This window comes from Pinus tabuliformis, chromosome 1_1, assembly GCF_031772625.1.
Source record: "Pinus tabuliformis cultivar Carrire ecotype Pingquan chromosome 1_1, CPIR1, whole genome shotgun sequence".
NCBI classification, from domain to species: domain Eukaryota; kingdom Viridiplantae; phylum Streptophyta; class Pinopsida; order Pinales; family Pinaceae; genus Pinus; species Pinus tabuliformis.
In genome coordinates, this window is record NC_142297.1 from 166,243,964 (window position 1) to 166,261,761 (window position 17,798).

Here is a 17,798-nt window from a genome sequence, read left to right on the forward strand (position 1 = left end):
AATGACTTTCACGGGGGTTTTGCATAAAACGAGCAACAAGGCCAACAGCAAAGGAAAGATCAGGACGAGTATGGGTTAAATACAAGAGTTTTCTTACAAGTTGACGGTATAATGTAGCATCAACTTCAGGAGAAGTACAAGAGACTGAAAGTTTGACTCCAGACTGAAAGGGAGAAGGGGCTGGCTTACAGTCTTCCATGTGAAAATGACGAAGAATATCACAAGCATACTTGGACTGGGAAAGGAAATTACCCTCCTTGGATTGCAAGACTTGAAGACCGAGAAAATAGTGTAAGTGTCCTAAGTCTGTCATTTCAAATTTCTTTTTAAGGCTGGACTTCACATGGTTTATAAGGTTGGGATCACTACCAGTAAGAATAAGATCATCAACATAAAGAACAAGGATGATAAGAGAGTTGCCCACTTTCTTGGTGTAGACAGTATTGTCAGAATAACACCTAGAAAAGCCAGATTCTAAAAGAAAGCTATCCATTTTGGCATACCAAGCCCGAGGAGCTTGCTTGAGACCATAAAGGGATTTCTTAAGTCGACAAACAAGGCTGGAGTCTGTTTGTATGAAGCCAATGGGTTGTTCCATATAGATTTCTTCCTGCAAGTCCCCATGCAAGAAGGCAGATTTAACATCCATCTGATGGACTTCCCATTTTAAAGAGGCAGCAAGGGAAAGAACAAGGCGGATAGAGTTCATTTTGGCAACAGGGGAGAAGGTTTCAGTGTAGTCAATGCCTTCAACCTGTGAAAAGCCCTTAGCAACAAGACGAGCTTTATGTTTATCAACTTTCCCATCTGGTCCATACTTGGTTCTGTAAACCCATTTACATCTAACAAGTTTGCGTCCCTTTGGTAGAGGAACAAGATCCCATGTATCATTTGTCATCAATGAATGATATTCTTCATTCATAGCTGCTTCCCAATGTGGATGGCCTGAAGCTTCTGCAAAAGTGTCAGGATCATGATTTACTGGAGCTTGAGCCAGTAAAGAAGAGGCTCTTTCAAACTGAGAACGTGTACGTCGCTGATCTGTAGGATCACCGGCAAGATCACCTGCTGCATCCCGAGTAGCACGGACCCATCTTGGAAGTTGAGGATCCTGAGAAGGTGGGGGAGGATTATCATCCTCACTTTCATCATCTGAAGAAGAAATGTTTTCAAAAGTAGAAGAGATAGGAAGAGGTGGCACATCCGCCGGACTAGGCTCGCAGGCCGATTTATTTTCATCAAATTTTACATCTCTTCTAATGATAACATTTTTGGACTTAAATGGAATAAGTCTATAACCTTTTACATCTTCAGAATATCCAACAAAAGTACATTTCTCACTCTTAGGTTCTAAAGCTTTATGCTTTTCATCTGGAATATGGGCCCATGCTTCACTTCCAAAAACACGAAAGTGACTTACATCTGGTTTAATGGAACTCCAAGCTTCTTCTGGAGTGATATTCTCTAGAACCTTAGTAGGAGTGCGATTGATTATATAATTTGCACAATTAATTGCTTCGGCCCAAAAACTAAGACTGAGTCCTTTAGATTGCAGCATACAATTAGCCATTTCCTTTAAGGTGCGATTTTTCTTTCAGCTACACCATTTTGTTGTGGAGTGTATGGAACAGTATGTTGCATTTGAATTCCATTTTCGGTGCAAAAGTTGATGAATGTGTTTTTAACATATTCTCCACCATTATCAGTTCTTAGCTTAAGAATTTGATGTCCAGATTGTTTTTCAACAAAGGCTTTGAAGGCCAAAAATGTGTTAAATACTTCGCTCTTGAGTTTTAAGAAGTATACCCAAGTGCGTCTGGAGAAATCATCAATGAAAGTTAAGAAATACTTGCAGCCAGAGAATGAAGCAACAGGAAGAGGACCACATAAATCACTGTGCACAAGCTGTAAAGGGGCTGAGGCGTGCCAAGAGGCACGTTTGTCAAAACTGTCCCGATGATGTTTTCCGAGTACACATCCGGAACAAACACCATCTCTGCAAGATACCATAGGAAGACCTGTCACCATATTTTCTTTACATAGATGCTGAAGGGAGCGATAGTTTAAGTGACCAAATCGCTCATGCCAAAGTTTGCTCACTTCATCATTATGAGCAACAAATACTGAGGGAAGATTTGATGACCCAAAGTTGTGAAACTTATACAACCTTGTGGAATCATCAGCAATACCAGTAGCTAGAATCTGTTTAGGATCTCTTAGATCCTTGATTACAACATCATGAGGTGAAAATTCAACAATTTTACCTTCACCTGAATGAGTTATCTGATATACAGATAGAAGGTTGCAGGATAAGGTTGGAACACATAATACATCATTAAACTGACCATTGTCTAGATGAACAGTTCCAGTCCCTACAACATTAAGAGATCTATCATCACCAACATATATATTTTTGGTGTTACAATCATTTAAAGAAGAAAACATGGCTTGGTTTTTGGCCATGTGATAAGAGGCTCCAGAATCAATGAGCCACTCATGAGAAGGAGAGGAAGAAGATACATTTAATGCATAACCAGACTGAGATGATTGACAACGACATGCAGAAAGTGCCATTCCGGAAGTTGAAGTTGAAGTAGGCTCCACATGGATGTTATGTTTCTTCATTGCGGCTTCCAAGGCTTCCATCTTCTTAAAGCATTTAGATTCTAAGTGGCCATCTCGATTACAAAAGTTACAATGTCTATCAGTCTTCTTCCATTTGTTTTTATTGGTCTTATCATTTTGCTGAAATGATCTTTCATTTTGAGGCTGAGTTGGTTTAGGACCATTCTTTTGAGGATATGACTTCTTAGGATTCTTTGAATTTGGTTGCTGCTGGGCGGCTAACGCTTTCGTGGAAGAGTTTCCAAGATTAAGAAGACCAAGGTGTAAGAGTTTTTCTTGTTCTCTTATTAAGGAATCACAAAAGGAGTCAAAGGAAGGGGCCTTGTAGTCTTTTCCTTGACAAATGAAAGCTTCCCTTGTAGAATGGAAAGTGGAAACAAATACAGAGTAGGCTGGTCCCAACTTAGTAAGGATGGAATAAATAAGGTTACCATCTTTTTTCTTAACTTTAACACCTTCCAAGAGATATCTAAGGGTCTTGAATTTGGACAAGAAATCTTCAATGCAAGAAAAATTATTAGGATCCAAAGTAAGCAACTCATTTTCAAGTTGATGGGCTCTAATTTCATTTTTAATCCCAAAAACTTTAGCGAGTTTTTCCAATGCTTCATGAGGAGTCTCAAGTTCTGCAATATGGAATCTAAGATCAGGAGAAATAGACATCCCTATCAAACCACGTGCTTGATCTTGTCTATTTTCCCATTTTGCAGCCTTGTCTTCATCTTTTGGTTTCTTCTCTTGGTCTGTGGCTATTCTGAAGAGACCTTTACTTCTAAGTAAATCTTCCATGTAGGCTACCCATTGGAAGTAGTTAGTGCTGTCAAGAATGACTTGGCATGGACTTTCCATTTTAAAAAAAAAACTGAAGCTGAAGATGCTGAAAGTAAGTGTTCCAATGGATAGATCTCGAAAAATTAGGCTGTTTTAAAAAAAACGGCTCTGAAAAAGGCTTCCGGATGAAAAAGTTATGGCTTTTTGAAAAAAAATAAAAATTGTTGACGTTGCCGGCAAAGTGCGCGAATGTGCGGGAATGAAAAAATCCGCCCCCACAAAATGGAGACTTGAACCCAAGACCTCTACTTTCTTAAAATAGCTTTGAACCAATTGATCTATACAAAAAATTTGAGAGAGAGAGAGAGAGAGAGAGAGGGGGGGGGGCCTTGGTTTGCGTGCTTGCCTTGAGAAAGCTCTTTTTCCCTACAAAACACAAAACACAAAACCCAACACGAATATGCAAAGAAAAACGAACCTTGCGGCTCGAAGTTAGCTTTAGCCCAAAAACTAGAAATTTTAAAAAATCTCAAAGTTAGCTTTAGCCGAAAAACTAAATATTTTTCTCAATGTTTCTGATTTTCCGAGATCACACTAAGGTGCAGGGAAAAGAGCATACGCATGAGAAAAATCCTTCCTTTCTGTTTCTGATTTGCCCAGATCGCACAGAGTCGTAGGGCAAAGAGCATACGCAGAAATGAAAGGTATAGATCCGGTTAAAAAAAAGGGCTAAATAAACCGAAACCGAAATAAGCAGAGAAAAAATAACAGTAAACTGCAAAAACACTGTATACCTCCCGATCTGAAAAATGACGCAGCTGGGGCTACCGGAAACCTTTTCGCGTGAAACGAAAGGGGTTCCTCACTGGAACAGATGCTCCGAACGCAACAGAGCAGTCCTCTCAGCCTGAAAGCAGTCAGAAACAACAGATCTAGGAAACGACAGCCGCATGCAGTTCTACCGGCTTCAGATTTGGATCACCAACGGACGCGGCCCTCAAATAGCTCTGATACCATGTAGGAATTTACAGGGTAAGTTCCTCAGAAATAATACCAAAAGGACACCGCTCACAACGAGATCACAGATCAATACACCAGTATTTTTGACGTGATTAAAACCCTCAAAGAGGGAAACAGTCCACGGCCTGTCCCAACGTGGGTACTACAGGCAATTTATTAATCAAAGAATGAAAATTTACATAAGTTTATCTCATGCACGGATTACCCGAACAATGACCCTCCATGCGCTTTAAATAGAACTCATGGACCAATCGGGTGTCAAGCCACGGATCAAGTGTCGGTAATACCGAGGAGAGAATGAACCGTCGGATCACTACATATCGTGACCGTCGGATTGTAAGTTACAAAATGTACAACGGTAAAGAAACACACTTTACCTAACTCTATACCTAACTCTACACTAGACCAAGTTGAACTTAACTATATCCTATGTGTCGGAATATCCTAACAATCAAGGCACTGTGTTGCAAGTGATGCTTCAAGGAAATTTAGCTCTTTTTCATAATCGTTCTATGTACCTGCACATTGGAAATCAATGGTAAGTGTAAAAACATCTGCAGAACCACATTGATTATCTTCCTTTTGCTCTTCAATGAGAGCTTCCTTCTGTTGGGCTTCCTTCTGTTGCACTTCATTCTTTGTCTTTCTCGCTGCCTCTGTTTCTAGGCTTCTTCCTTTGCCTCAGCCTCTATCGTTGTCTCTGTTTCTGTCTTTGTCTCTTCGGCTTCTTTACTAACTTGTGCTATTGCAAACAAGTTCTCTTCCATTTCGTTTTCAGATTCAAGTGGGATTATCTCACCAAATAATATCATGTCAATATGATGTTTTTGTTGCATCATCTGCAACCATTCATCGTTAGCCAACAAATCTCCATCAAAGTTTACATAAACAACATTAATTGTTGGATTCACCATAACATTGACTGTTCCAATGGCAGCGTCACTGTCATCAACAAGCTCTGTTGCTTGATTCACCAAAATTTCATCAGCAAGCTCTGTTGTTGGATTCACTAAAATTTCATCAGCAAGACCTGTTGCTGGATTCATCAAATTTTCATCTAATTGCAACTGTGCATAGTGGGATTGACGAGCATTTATGTGCTCCTCTTCTTCTGCAAATTTATCACAATCTTTGTCCACTTGTGGCTGAACATAGTGGGAATCCACAAACTTTTTCTCTTGCTGTAGATTTGTTGCTCTAGATGCACCTTCATCTTCTTCTTCATTACTCCACCTTACAACAAAACTCCTCTCGAGGGTATTCAAAACTTCATTCTCATGTGAAATGAGGGGAAGAGATAGAGAAAAACCCACTTGAGTCTGAGAAAACTCTGATAGCATGACAAAAAATGAAAACTGTGTGGAGCAGAGGATTGCTCTTCTCAATATTACGAATTGGTGAAATAAGATTACATTGGAAATATCATTGATAAATGACTAAAGTTAAAATTAAATTAGACTAAGTGAAACTGAACTAGGACACTTAGAGAGACGGTCAATTAACAAGTGATTAGAATTAGATTCTCGAATTACTTACTTATGGACTATTTTAAAAATATCCAATTTTAAATATATTTAGAGGAACTTATAAAAATATAAAAAACTTAGAAGGAACCTATAAGGATATAAGAGACAATTGACTTCCTTCCGAAAACCATCCATGCGAAGGAATAGTAGGCATATTACGTTACGTTTTCCGCGATAACTTGATTACGGGAAGTAATTAGCAGGTAGCCTGCGCTTTATTTGTTCTCATTGAATCGCCAATTTTCATGAACCACACTCCAACGACGGATTGCCTTCTTTGTTTGCTTTGCTGTATTCACATAATAATGGGAAATAAACCGTTTGGGATGGATATAATATTAAGAGTAACATAAAAGATGTGATCCCGTTCGTGGTTGTAAGTTAATATCCAAAATGTAATTTATTTAAATATAAAATGAAGAGCCATTTATGTAGCTATTTTATAAAAAAATCAATAATTAAACTAGTTTACATTGAGTTAAAAACAATTATTTTCCTTTAAAAAAAATTCTGCATTTAAAAAAAATAATACTTTTTAAAATTCAGTAAATCTAAAATTAAAATAAATCTAACCTAGTTTAAAAAAAATAAAATTATTAATAGTCATTGTAATCATTATAATTTGTTATTAAAGCTATTGTAGCATTATTCCTAAAAATATTAAATACAAATAAAATGAGTAATTTTAATAAACCATTAATTTGTTATTAAAACATAAAGGGTATTAATTCATTTATTTAAAAGTTATACACTTTTTTATACTTCAATAATAATATTGATGATTTTTTATATTCATTTTTTTTTAATTTATAAACCAAATTATGTATTAATTTAAAATCTATTATTATGGAAAATAAAATATTATTTTAAAACAAAAGTCATTTATAAATTTAAAAATTGATAAGTAATAATAAATTAATTATTTAATTAAATTTCTAATTTATTAATTTTTTTTCTTTTATACCACATACTTTGACTTGTTTTCTTTTATATTATATTGGTTTACCTGCTTTCTATGTCAATCCTTTTGTGCATATATCATATAGTTAATCTTTTCCAGCTAAAGATAGTTTACTTTTGTTGATATAGATAATCTTTTTTAGTTCAAGTTATTTTTTAAACTCAAATTAACATTCTTTTATACCACATTATTTTACATGTTTTCTTTATACTATATTATTTTACATGCTAAAGATACTTTAAGTTTGTTGATATAGATAACCTTTTTTAGTTTAAGTTAATTTTGAGATTAAATTGTGACTGATTTTGTTCGTAGATTAGAAATGAATGAACAATTTGAAGCGTAAATTATCATATGAAAAAGTATGTGATTAAATTATAATTGAACTTACTAGTGAATTAGAAACGAATGAATATGTTTTCAGGTTTGTATTGTTTCTTGAAATTTATGGTTTATTTATATTAATTTATTGAGTTGACTAGTGATATATTACATATGTGTCGGACGTGAAGCATGCAGAAAATGTTGGAACGATACGATAAGTGTTCGGAAGGAAGTAAAACAACAAGTATAGCAAAAGAGCAAGATCTCAAGGTGACGTCTCCTTTTAATGGAAATGTAAAATTTTAAATCAAGAGTTCAAAAATAATTTTTTTATTAATTTGAAAATATATTTTTTATTACTTTAATAAATAATAGTTTTGAAGTCTAATGTTTACGGGGCAGTTTACTGGCTATTGTTAAATTCAAAGCTCAATTCCTTGTGAATCAAGCTAACAATAATGAAATCCAATATAATACTATAAATTTTTCTATGGTAATTGATTTTACTGATTAGATGAAATGTGATTATTTTGTCATCATAGGCAAGAAATCGTAATCAAAGAGGGAAAAGTATAACAATTTTTCTCTAGTTTTGGTGATCCATACAACTTCTTGTATTTTTGTAAATAGTTATAGGTTAGGAATTATGCAAGAGCATCAATTCTTAATTACTTATGATTAAAACTCTAAATAGCAATTTAGCTTTTATTTAGATGTGCAAGGTTGAAACTTTAGAAACTATATGATTTGTTAAACGTCAAATAGATTATCTAACCATCATATACAATGGATGCATGTAAAATACTTTTACAGCCAAACACTATATGTTAAGAAACTTAAGGAAAGATCACAATTTATTGATGTAGAGGAGTTAAATCAAACAAACAGTTTAATCAACTAATCTATGTAATAGATTATAACTTCATGGGGGATTTAAGACATATTGAAACTCAATATTATCTTACCCAGAACTCCCATAAACTTCAAAACATATGGAAAAAATAGAGTGAAAATACAAACAATGAAAGACTTACAAGAACACAATTTGTTTTGAAATGAAACTAGAATCCTTTGATTACTTCAAAAATAATCTTGAAGGATACAAGTTTGCTCAAAGGCCTATCACAATGGTTCAACCATTTCAAAGTCTTATTTCTAAGTATTTATAGAAAATATTACATCTGAGATCGAATTCCAAACTAAAATACATATACAAAATAATATATGTTTTAACAAACATAAATATTTCTAAATATAGAGGAAAAATAGGCAAATTTGCTTGAAAATGCTATATTGTTGAGGCTATATAGTAATTTGGTGATGACTGTTGTTGCTTTATTGGAAATGTTGTCCTTTCATACTGAAAATCCTGAACTACATTTAAACTTCATTTGACCAATTCTAGTTGCCAGTCCCACCTTACTTCACTTGGGATAGAAAATCCAATCATATTCCTGAATCTTTCATTCACCCAGTGTAAGTGTCAAAAGTAGGTTTATACACAAAAAGGTGGTGGACTTCGCGTTGAATATTAAAGTCAAATTGTATTCTCTGTATGAAAGCTTCACCACTGATAACACCTTTGGCTTTTGCAAATTTGGAGGCATCAACACCTTTGTTACACAATTTTTCTTGATAGTTTTCGAATGGGATCAATTTGCCATTAGAATTTCTGAGTGTAGGCAAGCCATTTTCCTGCAACACAGTGAATTTCCTGTTGAATCTCTTGATTTGCAATTCAAGATCCTTGAATTTGTTTTCTAATTGTATCATCAGATTCTTCTTTGTTAAGACTCTCTTCAGCTCCATGACTGTTGTTGTTTTGTCTGGAATATCAAGGTCTTCAACTTCCTCCTTGGTTTTGGAATTCAGTAGCTTGATAATCCTTTGTGTTTCCTCTGGCGTGTGTTCCAAATCCACCTTTGTGTTTTCTATGGCTGCTTTGACTGTAATTACAAGGTCCTCCTCAGTGTTGCATGAAGCGCCCCCCTGATTCCAAGCCTCGAAGCGCGTCCTGTATGGAAGTGCCTAGGAAGCTTGGCCGGAAGCGAATTCGGAAGCGCCGCTTCGGCTTTTTTAGCTGCTTCCTGGAAATTTGGAAGCGCTGTACAGAAGCGCCGCTTCCATGCCTTCGAAGCGCGCTTCGTACGGCGCTTCGGAGGAGGAAGCGCACGCTTCCCGTACGCTTCTGTACGTTTCGGGCAAGAAGGCCGCGCGCAAGGGAAAAATACTTTTTTTTTTCAAGTTATGTTAACTTAGCATAAAGGGGGTGGGTTAGGGTGAGGTTAGAGTGAGGTTAAGGTGAGGAATGAAAAGAATAAAGCCCCCATTGATTCCTCATTTTCTCACTTTGAGTTTACGAGAGTTGGAGAAGAAAAGAGAGGAGAGGAGAAGAGAAGAGAGGAGAGCTTGGAGGAGTGAAGAAGGAGGAGCTAGGAGGAGGAGGAGGAGCTTGGAGGACTTCATCTACAAGAGCTAAAGAGGTAAGTTCAAACCCCAAACTCCCTTATTTTTTTGACAATTTTTTTGTATTTTTCTCCTCCCTCTCCTACTCTTTCCCATTGTTTCTATTTGCTCCTTTATTTACAGGTTGTCCACCACCTATATCCATATTCCAAGATGGTGTTCTTTTGGCTTCTATGTATCATTCCACTCTTGGTTTTAATGATGGCAAAGGGGAATAGGAATAGAAGGGAAGAAACAGAAGAGGACAATGGTCCCAATATGAGTGACCCAATGTCTGATGAGGAGGAAGGGGATGAACCTGAAGGGGACACTGAAACACAAGATGGGAAAGCTACATCAACACCCTTGTGGAACTATGTGACCAAACTTGATGGGGAAAGGGTAGTGGATCTTACAAATTTGTGTGCCCTCATGGTTGTCATGCAAGAAAACCATATTGTGGTTCATATACCTGTCTGAGGAGGCATCTTTGTGGGGTGCTGGACAGTGATGAAAAAAAGGGTCCTGTGGGGGTACAAATTTGCCCAAACATTTCAACTGAATAAAGAAGAAAATACATCCAAATAGAAATGGCTGCACAACAAAAAAACAAGAAACAAAAAACAAAAAACTCATTTTGAATCAAGTGCAACCTCTAAATTTGGTAGTTTCTCATCTCCTCATGGTACTTCTGCAAGCTTTGGAGGTAGAAGAACAATAGGGGATTTCCATAATGTTGCTGGGAGGGATGATGTGGATGGAAAGATAGTCCATTTTCTTTGTGCTTGCGGTGTACCATTCAATGTGCTTCGCTCTCCCTATTGGCATGAAATGGTAAAGGCCATCAATGAAGCCCCAAAAGGATACAAGGCCCCCAACTATGAGAAAGCTAGAACAGTGTTATTAGAAAGAGAAAAAGCTAAGGTTCAAAGAGCATTAACACGTTTTACAAATGAGTGGGTAGATTCTGGGGTATCCATTGTATCAGATGGGTGGACAAATATTAGAAACCAACATTTGATAAATGTTCTTGGTGTTTCTTCTAGTGGTGCAGTATTTATTACATGTCATGACTCCTCCTCCATCACTACATCTGCACAAAACATTGCAGATCTCCTATTGAAATCAATCAAAGATGTTGGTCCAAATAATGTGGTTCAAGTGATCACAGATAATGCAGCAAATTGTAAGGCAGCAGGAAAAATTATTGAGCGTACTCATCCACACATCTTTTGGTCTGGGTGCTTGGTTCACACATTGAACCTTTTGATGCATGATATTGTGAAACACAAAGAATGTGGGTGGATTGTTGAGGTTTACAGGAAAGGGAAGCAGCTCATTAAATTCATCACAGGGCATACAAGGGTAAACTACTTCTATGGCACCTACTCCAACTTGCAGTTGCTTAAAATTGCAATGACAAGATTTGCTAGTTATTACCTCACCTTTAGGCGGCTAGTGAAGGTGAGACAAGCTTTAACTAATCTGGTGTGTGCTGATTCATGGGATGAAATTAACACTAACATAGATGGTGCTAATGCAGTCAAGGACATTGTTCTTGACAGTTACTTTTGGGGAGAGGTTAAATATGTTTTGCAATTCACCAAACCAATTTATTACATGATCAAGTTTGTAGATTTAGATCGACCAGTAATTGGGGAGGTGTATGAGCAAATGGATAGCATGTTGGGGCAGATTAAAGACATTGTTGAGCCTAGAGATACCACCTTGTACAATTATATTCGTGTAGAGGTGGAAAACCGATGGGAAATGCTAAATGTTCCATTGCATGCATTAGCATATGTTTTGACACCTAAATACTATCATCCATAATGGATTTCAACACGAGCACCTGGGGGGGAAGCAGGAGAAAACCACACCAAGAACAAGAAGTTCACAAAAAATATATGGCTGCATTGAGTAAATTAATCCCTGATGAGGAGGAGGCTGCATTGATATGGAGACAGGTGAGCAACTATACGCTCAACACTGGTCCATTTGGGAGCATGCATGCAATTAAAGATCGAGAGACTTTTTCTGCTCTTGAGTGGTGGAACATGCATGGAGGGGGTACTCCACTTCTACAGAGTTTAGCATTGCGGGTGCTATCACAGGTGGTAAACACTTCTTCTGCAGAGAGGTGTTGGAGCTCTTATTCTTTCATCCACAGTGTTAAAAAGAACAGGTTGAGTTTAGACCGGGCAGAGAGCTTGGTTCATGTTCATTACAACTTGCGATTGTTGTCCCATTACTGTGAAGATGCAAAGTCTAATAAAGACTTGTTGATTTGGGACAAGAATCCAGAGGAGCCCAATTTGGAGGATGGAGTGTTGCGATTAGAGCAATTAGAGGATGCTCTTATCCAGGTATGCCATTGTGGTATGAATTTTCCAATTTTCCCTTATAAAGCATTTCTCTAATTCATGTTTTTAATTTTTTTGTTAACTAGTGTTTTTTTTTTGCATGAATTTTTTGAGCGATTCCAAGATGATGATGATCGTGTTGATACGCCACCCCCACCCCCATCTGGTCCCTTGGTTCCTACTCCTAGGTTCCATGGTTCAACACCAACAGCAGGGGGTTCTTCTTCATCAGTTTTAGTGCCACGACTTCCATAGGCACCATCTTCTTCATTGCCACCACGTGGAGGCCCGCCGCTACGTTCTATTCGTGGTGGAAGGAGGAGAGATTAGCAGATATATTCACAATCTACTACTTTTTGCCATAGATTACTCATTAGACTTGTAGACTTGTGAATTTAAATTTTGAACCTTTTTGGCTTGGCGGTGACCAAGTGACATATTTTGTAAACATTATTATTTGAATTTTGGACATGACAAATGTTGACAGTTGCTCACTTGCTAGATAAATCATAATATGCTCTATGTTTTACGTTTTATAATATGCTTAAAAATTTGATGGATGTTTGTAATAGCTAGAATATAGATGATTGTTGTACATACTAGTAACTACAATGGAATCATGGATGCCATATCTATCTTGATTTATGCAAAAATATGCATGTTTTCATGTCTTCTACAATTAATTTGGTATTTGGGATGTTTGTTTTGAGTATAAATGCAAAAAATTTATATATATATATATATATATATATATATATATATATATAGCAGACGCTTTCGTGGATGCTTCGCTTCCTAGATTTTTGGAAAATGACGCTTCGGCGTCCCCACTTCCAAAAAACGCTTCCGCTTTGCTCCCGCTTCGTGCAACATTGGTCCTCCTGTTCAAAAATAATTTGTATGGAAGGCCACATCTATTATATTGGCATTTATATTTTGCCAAATGTTGTTTTTAACCTCATATAACATTTGAATTACAAAGGATTGATCTTCATATTTCTATACCTACTGGATGAATCTATATTTTGCTGTAATTCTGACAAATATGCATTGTCGGTTTTGAGTTTATTTTCATCTATCTTGGCCAATTTTATTGACAATTTATCCTTTTATGACTGAACAACTGACAATTCATCTAGAGCTCTAGTAAGCTCTTTCGTGGGCTTTGAAACTGTAGTCCTCTCTAAAGTTTCTGCCTATGCACTTGCGCCTGATGTAGATACCCTATTACTTCCCGCTGTTGTTTTTCTCTCAACAGTACTTCCATAGCCTGCACCATCTTATGTATTTATGCATTATTCTCCACTACTGTAGTAAAATGTTTCTCTTTTTCCAGCTCTATATTTGCAACCTCTTTAGCTTGAGGATGCTCTGTGGAGGGCAGCTTCAATTTCTTCCTGAATGCTTTGATATCTTCTTCTCTATTCTTCATTAACTCTTTTGTTGCTTTAACATGTTTAGGATCATGTCCTAGCTTTATGACCAAATCCTCTAGAGATTTGATTCTATTATCCTTTGCAAATGAGGACATTTTTTCAATCTTTAATTGAGAGTTCATATTATTTAAAGATGACTATAATTTAGAAATAATCATGGCTGAGCTAGTGAGTGATGAAAAGATGAGCTCTCTTATCTGCTTATGTAGATCAATATGATCTATTACATGTATTTTCTTAGTGTCAATGGAAAAAATGGAGGCTTTATAGTCTTCAAGACTTGTGGGGGCTTGTACTAGAGGTTCCATGAAATCCATTTGGAATTGTCCTTTCTCTACATCAAATCTAGAAAGTAGTCTATGTTGGGTCTTGGTTGTTTGCTTCCAAAACTCAGAGTAAGTAGAAGCCTTCATAGCTTCATTCTTTAACTTTATTTCTTAGTATCTGGAAAAGATACTTTGTTGAATAGAAACCTTTGAACTAGTAGGTACTGGAGATTAGACATTTGCTTCAACAATATTTGATTTTACTGTTTCATCTACTTGAGTGATCTGAAAATGAGACCTTAAATCAATATTAAGGTATTACAAACTCGTGTGCAGGAATGCCTATATTATTTAGTGCAACATATCGAAAAGATTGCAAATAATATAGACAATGAACAGTTATAAGACATAATAAACACACACATAAACACAACAAATAATCAAGGAGTTCACTAGACTTCCTGGCTACGTCTCTTGGTCCAACTTTTAGTGTCGACCTCTATATTATGTCTTTAAGAGCAGAATATTACAAGGGTGAGGTCAAAACAAAGTCTCAACCAACAGTGACATCAAAGAGGGATCTCCTCGAAAACCTTGAGTCTAAAAGAGTGCACAGACTCTCCCTCTGTCTTGATCCTCTATTCAATCTGCCTCAATCTAACTGACTGACTGTCTTTCTGTGACTGTCTTCAACTGACCCCTTTCTGTGATGCCATTGAATGGCTTTTAAGCCTATTGGCGCTGTCGGTTTGCATTCCTTTTCGGGCTCTCTGGCTCTCGGCTGCTGTCCGTTCAAATCCTTTTTGAGTGTTAAAAAATCATTGCAAAATGCTCTAAGGTATGGTGGCCACCTATTTTCAAATGGAAAGGATCAGCGTGGGTGAAAATCCCAAAGAATCGCTTCTCTGTTTACACAGAGAAATACACAGGAAATACTCTAAAAATAGTGACAATTTCCGCCAAGCCGGACTTCAAATGATATTGAATCCAACCTATAATCCTATCGGGTCCATGTTTTATCGCGATCGCAAATCGCAGTGCTCAATGGCCAAGGTCTCCTTTGTATTTCGGTTTTATAACGAAAATACACCAAAACACAGAAAACCTGACAAAACGCCGCATATTGGATTTCAAATTTTATACAGGCGCATCTATAATTCCTTTCGGGTCTGCCCTGATTGCAATTGCATATTGCATTGGCATAGCCCCTTTGTATTGCTGTGATCCCATTCCTCCGTCAATCGTCGATCGCCGATATCGGCACCATCGGCCCATCGCATATCGCATGACTCACGGTCCTATTGGGATCACCCCTTTGATTTGTTGCGATGCGATATTACGATGCGATATATCGCAATCGAATATTGTCGATTGCTATCGCACCTCGGCCCTTTACTATGCTTCGGTCCTTCCCCTTTGGTTTTGTGCGATGCGATAAGTCGCAAATCGCATATCGCATGGTCTTCGGGCCTATGGTTTGGGCCTTTCCCCATTGGAATCTGCGATGCGATAATGTAATCTCGGTCGTTGATCTGTGCGTTTGGTCAACGGTCGACGTTGTGTCGCCGGATCATGATCGCAATTTCCATAGGGCCACCTCCGATATACTCCGCCGATGCGATATCGCCAAACCCTCTGATGTGATCCGCCAATTTGATCTGGATCGTTGATCGGTCCAATTCGACGACTCCTGTGCATCGGCAGTTAGACCTCTGATTGGCTCTGTTTTCCGCCATTCTTCTTGGTTTTTCTTTTGCGATAGTGTTTTCCGATACTATGTATATGAAGACTTAAAGGTTTTAGGATCCATTTTGGATAACGCCTTCCCACTTAAAAGCTTTTGGACCACCAAAAGTTGGTTTTAAGCATCGATCGAGTGAGGATATAGTTCCCTCACTTGTCCAATTTCTATCCATCGTGCCTTGCTTGGATTTGAACTTTTGAGTCCGACTCTCAGGTACTCAATATCCCCTCAACGCATTGTTTTTACCTTTCTGTCCAGAACTATTTTTTCTTGTAGCTCATTGAGATACTCAGGCAACAGATCCTAAATAGAAGGCAACTGACTTTGCTCTTCAGGATCTTCAATCAATGAAGGTTCATACAATCTCAAGTTTTCTGCATTAACGATTGAATAGATATGCATATAAGCTGACAAATTAAGGTGAAAGGCATTTTCACCAATTTTATCAAGTATCTTGAAAGGTCCATACCTTATTTGTTTTAGCTTCTTACCTTCACCTTGTATTCTGTCTTTGTTGATGTACAACCATGCTTGATCACCAATTTGAGAACTATGCTCAGCGCGATGCTTGTCATGTCTTGCCTTGTACTTGGCTTGACTTCTTTCCAGCTGTTCCTGTACTACTTGGTGAATTTCTTGGATTTGTTCAATGAACTTGGTTGCTTTGTCCACATCACTGTGTTCATCAACTACTATGTCTTTACCAAAGACAAAATCCAAGGGAGACCTTGGTATAAAACTAAAACAAGTCTCAAAAGGAGATCTCTGAGTAGAAGAGTGCTTAGCACGGTTGTAAGCATGCTGCACATAGCACAAATGCTCATCCCAAAGCTTGGGATGTTTATTGCAATAGCCTCTGAGAAACTGGATCATTGTCCTGTTGATCACTTTTGTCTGACCATCTGTTTGTGGATGAAATGTTGTGCTCTTCTTCAATCTGGTGTCCATCAACTCCCATCGATTTGACCAAAACTTCCCAACAAATCGAGAATCTCGATTAGATACAATAGAAGTGGGTAACCCAAAATGAACCCATACATTTTGGAAGAAAAAATTTGTTGTTTGTTACGTTGTAACCTGCTTGTTACAAAGTATCAAAATACACATTTTACTGAACCTATCCACAACAAATACAAATAATCATGACCTTTCCCAGACTTTGGCAATCCCCCAATAAAATCCATGGAAACACTTTCTCAAGGATGAGAAGGAATTGGAAGTGGAGTGTACAAGCCAAATTTTCTATTATTGGGCTTGCTTGTAGCACACATAGTACACCCTTTGATATATCTAGAAACTGTCTCATGCATTCCTGGCCAATAGCAAAACCTTTGCAATTGTGCAACTATTTTACTTACACCAAAATGACCTGATATGAGGTTTTGTTTGTAATCCCAACTTCCTTACAATTGTTTCATAAATCAAATTTACTTGTGATCCACTATCAAATAAAGTATCAATCTTATTATGCTTCGAAATCACTCTAATGCGAAAAAGTGTTAGGATATTCCGACACATAGGAAATAGTTAAGTACAACTTGGTCTAGTATAGAGTTAGGTAAAGTGTGTTTCTTTACCTTGTACATTTTGTAACTTACAATCCGAGGGTCACAATATGTAGTGATCCAACGGTTCATTCTCTCCTCGGTATTACCGACACTTGATCCGTGGCTTGACACCCGATTGGTCCATGATTTCTATTTAAAGCGCATGGAGGGTCATTTGTAGGGTAATCCGTCTATGAGAGAAGCTTATGTAAATTTTCATTCTTTTATTATTAAATTGCCTGAAGTGGCCGCGTTGGCTCAGGCCGTGGACTGTTTCCCTCTTTGAGGGTTTTCACCACGTCAAAAATACTAGTGTATTGATCTGCGATCTGGTTGAGAGCGATGTCCTTTGGTGTTCTGTCTGAGGAACTTACCCTGTAAATTCCTACGTGGTATCAGAGCTATTTGAGTTGGTGATCCAAATCTGAAGCCGGTAGAACTGCATCCGACTGCCGTTTCCTAGATCTACTGTTTCTGATTGCTTTCGGGCCGAGAGGACTGCTCTGTTGTGTTGGGAGCATCTGTTCCAGTGAGGAACCCCTTTCGTTTCACGCGAAAAGGTTTCCGGTAGCTCTAGCTGCGTCATTTTTAAGATCTGGAGGTATACAATGTTTATTTGCAGTTTACAGTTATTTTCTCTCTGTTTATTTCGGTTTCGGTTTATTTAGCCTTTTTTATTAACGGATCTATACCTTTCATTTCTGCGTATGCTCTTTACCCTGCGACTCTGTGCGATCTGGGCAAATCAAAAATAGAAAGGAAGGATTTTT

General features: G+C 37.4%; 1 protein-coding gene across 7 annotated transcripts in view; it reads left to right on the top strand.

Annotated features, from left to right (window-relative positions):
• Nucleotides 1-17,798, top strand: part of LOC149212101 (MADS-box protein SOC1-like) — a 287,556-nt gene that overhangs the window by 70,959 nt on the left and 198,799 nt on the right. For all 7 annotated transcript variants that reach the window (XM_089391714.1, XM_089391713.1, XM_089391717.1 and 4 more), the window contains exon 2: nucleotides 7,416-7,497. In XM_089391714.1, coding sequence (XP_089247840.1) covers nucleotides 7,416-7,497 — 82 coding nt within the window. The remainder of the gene's footprint in view (nucleotides 1-7,415; nucleotides 7,498-17,798) is intronic.